This window comes from Periplaneta americana, chromosome 6 (genome assembly GCF_040183065.1).
Source record: "Periplaneta americana isolate PAMFEO1 chromosome 6, P.americana_PAMFEO1_priV1, whole genome shotgun sequence".
NCBI classification, from domain to species: Eukaryota; Metazoa; Arthropoda; class Insecta; order Blattodea; family Blattidae; genus Periplaneta; species Periplaneta americana.
Window position 1 is genome coordinate 147247548 of NC_091122.1, and position 11907 is coordinate 147259454.

Below are 11907 nucleotides of genomic sequence, written 5' to 3' on the forward strand. Positions count from 1 at the left end.
GGGCCGGATCTCCTACGTGGGTACTTGCCCCATATAATCTGTGAGTTTGTCTTCTGTTCCCATTGGCTCATCCGTATTCGAAAATCAGGTCTGCTTATTCCGCTCTCGTGTACTCCTCCATTTCACTAGGACTGGACACTGCAACTTGTACACATACACTGCTGTCTACAGACGTGCATATCAGGACCGACCATGTCCGTTACACATTACGCTATCTGCATTGCTTAGTGTAGTTTCCTGTCCCCACCCCTCAGACAGCGCACTGAATGGAATACTCTAAGTAAACAACGTCAGATGAATACAGTATGTGTAAGATGTACAGATAAATACACATAAATAAGGTGTACAGAGGAATAAAATTATTTCATTTCCACACAACTATTTGTGCTTGTAACTTTCGACTCGGTCATTTTCGGACCAGGGTTCCTTATCTCAAATTGATACTGTGCCCTTCGCCATCATCCCTGAAAGTTTGTAACACCACCTCGGAAACATCCTGTATATGACTAATTTCTATTGACTTATTGTTTACATTGTACTATGATTATCAGTTTCAATTTTTGTGTACTATAATATGTGATATATTGCTAATGTCCTTTGTGTCGAAGTTTTACTCCTGATTGAATGTTAGAGAAGACCTCAGGCCTTATCTTTCCTAGGTTAAACAAAACCATTACTATCATTATTATTATTATTATTATTATTATTATTATTATTATTATTTTAAACTAGTGTAGTTCCTGATAAAATATGCCTCTTAAGACAAACTACCCAGTAGCGTTATTCAGTGCTTCCAAGAAGTATAGGCCTATATTTAAAAATTGCTTGTAATGGCAAAATATCTTACGGCAATGATTAATTATTGCTGTTGAATAGTGACACAGACATGAGTTTCATTATTTATGATACAAAATACACAAAAAAAGCAATAATTTTAGAGTTTGCGTGCCGAGTTCAGTGTAACGTGCTCCCTCCATCCCCCAAGACCAAGTCAAATAGTTTTACGACAATGCCAGTCATTGATAATGACTACTGAAATTTGTTGTGATAAGGTAACTGTCATGATGTGACTTATGGAAGTACTTGCCGATATGCATGTGCGACATAATTATTACAAATGACTTTTAGAGAACCCGGAGGTTCATTGCTGCCCTCACACAAGCCCGCCTGATCAAGATTAATCCAGTCCCTATCATCATATACCAACGCCCTCAAATCCATTTTAATATTATCCTCCCATCTACGTCTCGGCCACACCAAAGGTCTTTTCCCTCCGATCTCCCAACTAACACTCTATACGTATTTCCGGATTCAACCATACGTGCTACATGCCTCGCCCATCTCAAACATCTGAATTTGATGTTCCTAATTATGTCAGGTGACGAATACAATGCGTGCAGTTGTGCGTTGTGTAACTTTCTCCATTCACCTTTAACTTCATCCCTCTTAGCAGCAAATATTTTCCTAAGCAGCTTATTCTCAAACACACTTAACCTCTCTTCCTCTCTCAAAGTGACAATCTAAGCTTTACAATCATACAGAACAACAGGTAACATAACTGTTTTATAAATTCTAACTTTCAGTTTTTTTGAAACCAGACTAAATGACAAAAGCTTCTCAACCGAATAATAGCAGGTATTTCCCATATTTATTCTGCGTTTAATTTCCTATGAGCGGGAAATTACTTACTTGAAAGAAGAATGCAAGGACAGTTAGCCCGTCGTTATGTGACAGAGCCTCCTCAACTGATCTGTAGGTTTGTTTTCGGTGTATGATGTGCATCTCCATTGGATACCTGTGTTAATAAGTAAATTAACATCATATTATTGATTAAGTTCTCATTTGTTCATATTGGCCTTTTAGCTGCCTATCTGAAGACAAAATTGACACTATAACTTCCACTGCTCATGCGCATAACCTCTCTGCCATTTAAAAATATTATATTTAATTAATAGATAATTGAAGGGTTTAGAGCCATAATAGGTCAAGCGCCATTTATTAAAAACGGAGAAAGCAAGGGTTAAAGTTAAGTGAATACCACAGTTTAGTGAAGATTGATATATCATTTAGTTTTAATGTGCATGCTTTATATTACTTGTTATAAGTTTCATTAAATTATGGGAACCACTTAATTTTAACCCTTGTTTTCTGCGTTTTAATATGTGGCGCTTGGCCCACTATGCCTCTGAATACCATAGTTTAATGAAGATTGACTTATCATTTAGTTTTAATGTGCATACTTTATATTACTTGCTATATGTTTCATTAAATTGTGATACTCAATTAATTTTAACCCTTGTTTTCTCCGTTTTTAATATGTGACGCTTGGCCCACTATGGCTCTGAATACCATACTTTAATGAAGATTGACTTATCATTTAGTTTTAATGTGCATGCTTTATGTTACTTGCTGTATGTTTCTTGAATTATGGTATTCACTTAATTTTAACCCTTGTTTTTTTTTCATTTTTAATATATGGCGCTTAGCCCACTATAGTTCAAATACCATACTTTAGTGAAGATTGACATATCATTTAGTTTTAATGTGCATACTTTATATTACTTGCTATATGTTTCATTAAATTATGATATTCATTTAACTTTAACCCTTGTTTTCTCCGTTTTTAATATGTGACGCTTGGCCCACTATGGCTCTGAATACCATACTTTAATGAAGATTGACTTATCATTTAGTTTTAATGTGCATACTTTATGTTATTTGCCGTATGTTTCATTGAATTATGGTATTCACTTAATGTTAACCCTTGTTTTCTCCGTTTTTAATATATGGCGTTTGGCCCACTATGGCTCTAAGCCCTTCAATTAATTTAATTGTTAAATAAATCATTGATCAAAATTTGTTCTCTGTGGTGTATGTTCCACACTTAGCCGTTGCCATTCTGGACCATTTTCTGTCCTATTTATATGGAATTTATTTCTTTGAGATGATTTTTGTTTACAAAATGAATGAATAAATGAAATGGTTAGCCCCAGTTCACGTAGTCCAAAGACTCTTTTATATTAACATCGGAAATCCATACTATCCCCAAAACTAAACTATTGCAGATGATGATGAAATGAATGAAAGGTGGAGAGTGTTGGCGAAATTAAAGAGAGGAAACGAAAGTTCACTAGAGAAAAACATTCTGCAATGTCTTCTCTGCAACTTCTGCTTCATTCACCACAAATTCTATCACGAAATGACCAGGGATCGAACCGGGGTCGCCTAAATGGAAGACCAGTGTGTCTCGAGCCACAAACACTGCGAATAAGCCTACATGTATGAGATGTATAAATAATTTTAAATATTAATTAAATCCGTAGCACTACAGCCCATGAAGGGCCATGGTCGACCAGCCAGCTGTTGGTCTCACGTCCACATCCAACCAGTACCAAAGTATCGTATGGTTAGCACAATAATCCCCCAAGCCGATATGTGTGTGTATTTATTGTCATCAAAATTATGTACAATTTGTATATTATTCGTTAATGGTGGTCCTGTTACATTTCTGTTAACTCATTTTACTATTAATAACTATTACTGTATATACTCCATACTACGTATAAACATTCTAGTTTAACAAAAACTCTTTTCCTCTAATTGATATTTCTTATATAGGCCTGCATATCGTCGTTGTTCCTGCGATAACTCCTATGTGACATATTTATCGATTTTCAGATTTTTGCTGTATTAAATAACTTAAATAGTGATACAGGAAATAATAAAATCTCTTATATGTAATTATATTTCTTTGTTTCGAAAATGTAAGAATTCACAATCCCCTATGTACGGCTGCCATAGAATGAAAAAATGTGTTTTTTCTTCCTACTGAAAAATGGTATATTTTGCACATAGGAGTTATTGCAGGAACAACGACGATATGTTTAATAATAATAATAATAATAATAATAATAATAATAATAATAATAATAATAATAATAATAATAATGTTTTATTTTCGCTGGCAGAGTTAAGGCCATAAGGCCTTCTCTTCCACTCAACCAGCCTTAATCAATACAATATTTAAATTATGAATATTTACACTACACTTAGCCTAAAAGTTCTCCAGCAATATTCTTCAGTTAAATTAACTAGTAGACTACATATTTATTTAAATTTAGATAAACCTATAAGGTAAAGTAGTAACTTAATTTATGAGCTAATTTAATTCAATCAATTATAATTAATTTGAAATTTGAGATAACTAGTTTATACCTTAGTTTTCCCTTCCCATTTTTTCTTTACTAGCTACATACAAAAATTTTCCGAATTCTCTCGATTTTCTTCCGTTTACTGTTCTATACAATTTCTTACATGCTATTTCTACATTTTGTTTTAGTATTTTTTTTACTTGGTTATTTAACGACGCTGTATCAACTACAAGGTTATTTAGCGTCGATGGGATTGGTGATAGCGAGATGGTATTTGGCGAGATGAGGCCGAGGATTCGCCATAGATTATCTGACATTTCCCTTACGGTTGGGAAAAACCTCGGAAAAACCCCAACCAGATAATCAGCCCAAGCGGGAATCGAACACGCGCCCGACCGCAACTCCGGATCGGCAGGCAAGCGCCTTAGCCGACAGAGCTACGCTGATGGCTTTGTTTTAGTAATGGCTTCTCAAGAATATATTTTCTTGTCCCTTCATTTTCTAGACATAGTAGAATGTGTAACGCGTCTTTTTTTTTTTTTTTTTTTTTTTTTTTTTTTTTTTTTTTTTTTTTTTTTTTTTTTTACATAAAGGACATAGTCTATATCTTTTTCTACGTCTCTTCTTCTATTTTTAACCTCCAAATTCCCAGTATCCACCACGCGAGTCCCATCCTTTCTTCCCCGTTGTTAACTGTTGTATATTCTTCCTGTCCCCATATGATTTTCATTTCTTTATAACTTATTAATGATTTTAAACCATTTAAATTCCTAAACATTTCCTGTCTCACTATCTCGTTACTTCTCTCCATTATAATTTTACCTTTCAAATTTATATTAATTGCACCAATTTCTTATCATAACCAATTCAGTTCTAAACTGCTTACATTATTTTCTAATATTTTTATCCAATTAGACTTAGTTTTCGTCGTATGTAGGAATCTTAAACATCTTTTCAAGATATCATTTTCTTCTTTCTCTACAATATAATCCAAAAATATAATTTTCCTAACTAATATTATTCCCCTACTACCCTCCATCCTCATTTTTAATCTGGCTGCTATATTTGACGCATTTCATGGGACCCTCAAATATTTTTTACAAAATTTAGATCGTATTCTATCTATATTTGCTTCTAATCTCCCATCCGATATTCGTTTCTAGCCGTTTACATAATTTATTTGACTTTGAAAATTGTATAATGTGCTATCACAGTCTAGTACAGGGATGTCGAACAGCGCTCTCAAACTGTGAAACGATTAATACTGTTTCCTACTGTAGCTGAGCTGAAACGACAGTCAGTCAGGTTGCTGTAGCAGTGTTCTGTACGCAGTGTGTTTATCAACTCTGGCTGCTAGTATGGATATGGAACGCCGATTCAATAGTGAGTGGACAGATAAATATTTATTTATCTTAAAGGACGGAAAGGCACATTGCTTAATATGTAGAAAAGAACTTGGATACATTAGCCATCATAATATTAAAAGGCATTTTAATTCTACAAGTCATGCTGAAGCTTAAGGATCAGAAAAGTTATCCTGTTTCACTCGTGAAAAGGCTGTAGGAGAATTAAAATCAAGATTGAATTCAGAAAACCTTCCATCATCATCAGGTGTTAGTAGAATAAGCTTGGTTCGTGTTAGCTACAAAATCTGTGAAATTATTGCAACGGCTTCAAAGCTATTTAGTGACGGAGAATTTGTGAAACGCTGTCTCATAGCTATTGCAAAAAGGATATGTCCGAAATACGTTAATGATTTTAATCTATATGTTTGTCTCGTAATATTGTTGCAGAGTGCGTATAATAAATGGGAGATAACTTGGAGGAACAACTGATAGCAAGAATGAAAACTTTCACTTATTACTAACTATACCTCTTGATGAAAGTACCGACTGGAAAGATACGGCGCAGCTAGCTACGAGTATAGTATATTCATAAGGAGTGTCGAATCACATTTCAATGTTCGTGGAGATCTTGTAGATGTCATTTCAGTAAAGGATCGAACTCGAGAAGGAGATATTTTTGAATCTGTAACAAAAACTATGAACAAATTTCAAGTCACGCTAAAAGCAATTAATTTTGTACATCAAAATAGTTTACGTTTCTGAACTTGAGGTTGCACTGCTACAACACATACACACAAAGTTGGTTTTTTAAACATGATATCAACAACATTATTATTATTATTATTATTATTATTATTATTATTATTATTATTATTATTATGATTTACCTATTTCTGTCACTAAAGAACAACATTCAAGGAATAACCCAGTAGATAAAATTCTATTATTATTATTATTATTATTATTATTATTATTATTATTATTATTACTATTATTATTATCATTATCATTATCATTTCATCATAATTCATCCTCATGTAGTCTACATTCTTTGTTTATCAGAGTTCATCAAGTGCAAATCTAAACTGAGTTCCTAATCAATTAGTAAGATGTATAAAAGTTGTCAAAGTGCCAGCTGCCGCAGTTTCGCTTTTGTTTACTATCATTCGGCCGGACTGCCTGCTACCTGTGTTCAACCGTTGCACGGTAAGGAAGGAGTGAAGGCTCTACAGTTCACAGCTCGAGAGCGCTGCTCGACATCCCTGGTCTAGTATATACAGTCACGAAGCTCAATGCGTAGTAAATATACATCCATAGATAGTTGTTAACCACTAGGATCGCTACTATCGCCTCATTACAGACAATGCGAAATAGTACCTGCACAGTCTATTGTTTCTAGTACCCTTATAAACTCAAGCTTCGTGACTGTATATACTAGACTGTGCTACTACTGTACAGTACCTTATTCCATTAACTCTGTGTTCGCTTCCGCGGTAATTACGTAGACCCCAGTGGAAGTGAAAACTCTCCAGTATATAATGATCACTGAGCAGGGCTCCGTAAACTGCAGGTGGGTTACCAGTATTCTTCAAACCCTCTGGCTTAAGCTTCACTGTTAAGAACGCATAAATATAGCATCAGTTCAGTACCCATCCAATAACAACAAAATTAAACTATTGCTGATGATATGGCAGAAGAGGAGACGATACTAAGGGATATGCTACTGGAGATAAATGACAGCTGTGAGCAGTATGGGATGAAGATAAATGCAAATGACGAAGACTATGATTGTTGAAAGAAAAATAAAGAAGGTAAACGTGCGAATACTAAATGCGGTAGTAGAACAAGTGAACAGCTTCAAATACTTTGGGAGTACTACAAGCAGTAACATGAACTACTTCCAGGAAGTCAAAAGGAGGATAGCAATGGCCAAGGAAGATTTAATAGAAAAAGAAGCATCTTCTGCGGACCTCTGGAAAAAGAACTAAGGGAGAGATTATTGAAGTGCTTTGTGTGGAGTGTGGCATTGTAAGGGGCATTACGACGAAGTGAAGAGAAGCGATTGAATTGTTCCTCTTCAAGCCGAAACAGCTTAGAACGTGAGCTGTTGCAGTTTATGACACGAACTGACGAAGGTATTACACGGATATTGATAACTATTCAATTATTCACTTTTGTGTCTGTTAATAAGTTAGGTTAGGGTAGTCTATATGATATAATGTGTTTTGTATGTAGCACTTGCATATTAATCTATGAGTTAATCGTAGATGAGGGGGGAGCAATCTACAAAGTAAAATCTGTTTTGCAAAGCACATAGGTCAAAAGACTCGTGCGCAGGATTTAGGGACAAATCCTGTTAATGTAATACATTTTTATGTAATATATCATTGTTGAATAAATCCACATCTAGCTATCTAAACATTATGGCACTATACCTGAGTGTCCATTGTTGGTGAGGTTGAGAGGTCCTGGCAGTGGGTCATGGTAGCCGACCATCTCTACAGCGCGTAAAGACAGTGGAATGGCGCGATGTCCGACAATATGGATGGGCGATTGGTGCTCCCCACCACATGTTTCATGATGCTTATGCCACAACTTTTGACCTGGTAAAAGTTAAATTATATGAAAACTGTATGAGATATGGTTTAAAATAATTATTTATACATAATTCTTAACGTACTGTCCGCATTTCAGGAAAAGAGCCAAGCATGGAATGAGAATTTTTCCCCCACTTTTATAAACAACCCCCGACACGGAACCGGCCGACCAATGACTGAGCCTTGTTTGTCCCAGTCGGCCAATGACGCCACCCCCATTCACCTGCTTCTTCAGAAGCGCTGATCTGTTAGTTTATCCTCTCCTCTTATCCCGCAAGAACCATATTCCCCTCGCATGGATCCTTTAGTGAAATTTGTACAGTAAATGTATACGTATGTCATCTGTTTTCATTGGGATTCTCTTCTTCCTGAAACCTCAAGATAATGATGTTTTATATTTTAAGGGCAGAAAAAAATACGATATAATCCATAGTCTATATTATTACTGAAGACTTTAGCAATAACCAAAAATGTAATTAAAATAGGCTTAAGGACTTTACTAATATACGGTAGTAGGATATTATGCACACTATTTAAAGGGTGTAATTGATGTTTTGTTATTTGAAGTGTTGTATCACTGAAGAAGTGTGTTGTGTCAGTGAATTATGTTGTGTCAGTGAAGTGTATTTGTATTATTGAAGTTTTAGGGTGCTCTGCATAGACATTTCGCTAGCCAGCGCTACGAGCGTGCTAAACTAGCCCCGGCTATCGAGTGATTACTTGTACAGGATTCATATCATGTCATATCGCTAACACTGGTTTATGAACACGAAAAACGTTAGTTCGTTGATCATCCACCGGAAGCCCGCGCTAAGAATGTCTATGAATATGGCCCTTTAATTTCTTGTGGTAATACAAAGTACTCGTATTTAAACAGTGAAATGTTTTTGAAGTGTTAGTGAAATCAGGATAGTATCACTGAAATGTGTCGTAGTACCAGTGTAGTGAGTGAGTTGACAGCGAAATGAGTGTAGTGTAGCCTATTTGTGCATGTATGAATATATCATACTCGTGGATTTTAGTTAGATTTACTTTAAATGTTATTTTAGGTGATCGTGCTTCATTTAATTTAGGATGTTCCTTGTTAATTTTATTATACTGTTGTTATTTATTATTATTATTATTATTATTATTATTATTATTATTATTATTATTATTAATTATTATAAGTCCACACCTGTGGAGTAACGGTCAGCGCGTCTGGCCGCGAAACCAGGTGGCCCGGGTTCGAATCCCGGTCGGGGCAAGTTACCTGGTTGAGGTTTTTTCCGAGGTTTTCCCTCAACCCAATACGAGCAAATGCTGGGTAACTTTCAGTGCTGGACCCCGGACACATTTCACCGGCATTATCACCTTAATTTCATTCAGACGCTAAATAACCTAGATGTTGATACAGGTCGTAAAATAACCCAGTAAAATAAAAAATTAATTATTTTATTAGTATTATTAATTACTTATTAATTGTGTTTATTATTAATTGTCATTATTGAGTGTAATTAGTTACCACTGTCACCGGGTATTTATCCATTTGCAGTATGAATAAATACATACATAATTGTTACGGAAAATAAAATTATTGAAAATAAAACCAAGCAACTGAATGCTGGAAAAATTATTAAAGGCGATTCACAATTTATTACAACTTTTTATTTACATCTTTGTTTACAAAGTCCGTGCATAATTCTGCATATCTTGTTCTTGGTTAACTTCTGCTAGGAAACTGTTCAGCATTCAAACGCTTCATTTCGCATTGCAATTAGCATGTCTGTGCATGAGGTGCATATCTATTATATCCTGGTTAGAAAACATTTTGACCACAAATACAATAGCAAATTATAAATTAAATCTACTAACAAATCTCAAGGAAATATATCTGGAAATTTCTTGTTTTCAACAGCCACGTTACAATGATGAGCAAATCCTCTTTTCTTTCAAGATCTATTGATTGAAAGAACTTGGTCCACTAATGTATGTATGTATTTATTCACATTGCAATGCGTAAATATCCGGTGGCAGTGGCAACTAATTGCACTCAATAATAAACACAATTAATAAGTAATTAATAATACTAATAATAATTAATATTAATAATAATAAATAATTACAATAATATAATAAAATTAACAAGGAGCATCCTAAATTAAATGAAGCACGATCACTTAAAATAACATTTAAAGTAAATCTAATTTGTATCTTATCCTTAAGTTCGAACTAAAACCCACGAGTATGATATGTTCATACAGCACTACACTCATTTCGCTGTCAACTCACATATTGCACAGGTACTACGACACATTTCGCTGATATTATCCTGATTTCACTGACACTTCAAAAACATTTCACTGTTCAAATACTTTGCTCTACCACTTGAAACTATAAAACTTCACTGACACAACACGCTTCACTGACACAACACACTTCACTGACAAACACACTTCTTCACTGACACAACACACTTCACTGACAAACACGCTTCACTGACACAACACACTTCACTGACAAACACACTTCTTCACTGACACAACACGCTTCACTGACACAACACGCTTCACTGACACAACACATTTCACTGACAAACACACTTCTTCACTGACACAACACACTTCACTGACAAACACACTTCTTCACTGATACAACACACTTCACTGACAAACACACTTATTCACTGACACAACACGCTTCACTGACACAACACACTTCACTGACAAACACACTTCTTTACTGATACAACACACTTCATTGACAAACACACTTCTTCACTGACACAACACACTTCACTGACAAACACACTTCACTGACAAACACGCTTCAATGACACAACACACTTCACTGACACAACACACTTCACTGACACAACACACTTCACTGACACAACACACTTCACTGACAAACACACTTCACTGACAAACACGCTTCACTGGACACAACACACTTCACTGACAAACACACTTCACTGACACAACACACTTCACTGACACAACACACTTCACTGACAAACACGCTTCACTGACACAACACACTTCACTGACAAACACACTTCTTCACTGACACAACACGCTTCACTGACACAACACACTTCACTGACAAACACACTTCTTCACTGACACAACACACTTCACTGACAAACACACTTCTTCACTGACACAACACACTTCACTGACAAACACACTTCTTCACTGACACAACACGCTTCACTGACACAACACGCTTCACTGACACAACACACTTCACTGACAAACACACTTATTCACTGATACAACACACTTCACTGACAAACACACTTCTTCACTGACACAACACACTTCACTGACAAACACACTTCACTGACAAACACGCTTCACTGACACAACACACTTCACTGACACAACACACTTCACTGACACAACACACTTCACTGACAAACACACTTCACTGACAAACACGCTTCACTGGACACAACACACTTCACTGACAAACACACTTCACTGACACAACACACTTCACTGACACAACACACTTCACTGACAAACACGCTTCACTGACACAACACACTTCACTGACAAACACACTTCTTCACTGATACAACACACTTCACTGACAAACACGCTTCACTGACACAACACACTTCACTGACAAACACACTTCTTCACTGACACAAAACGCTTCACTGACACAACACACTTCACTGACAAACACACTTCTTCACCGACACAACACACTTCACTGACAAACACACTTCTTCACTGACACAACACACTTCACTGACAAACACACTTCTTCACTGACACAACACGCTTCACTGACACAACACACTTCACTGACAAACACACTTCT

At 35.7% G+C, this 11907-nt stretch overlaps 1 protein-coding gene across 1 annotated transcript in view; it reads right to left on the reverse strand.

Annotated features, from left to right (window-relative positions):
• The window catches only part of LOC138702273 (carbonic anhydrase 2-like), a 56812-nt gene that overhangs the window by 2192 nt on the left and 42713 nt on the right, over nt 1-11907 (reverse strand). Inside the window, exons 5-7 of the mRNA XM_069829854.1 lie at nt 7933-8100; nt 6959-7109; nt 1690-1795 (exon numbers count right to left, since the gene is read on the reverse strand). Coding sequence (XP_069685955.1) covers nt 1690-1795; nt 6959-7109; nt 7933-8100 — 425 coding nt within the window. The remainder of the gene's footprint in view (nt 1-1689; nt 1796-6958; nt 7110-7932; nt 8101-11907) is intronic.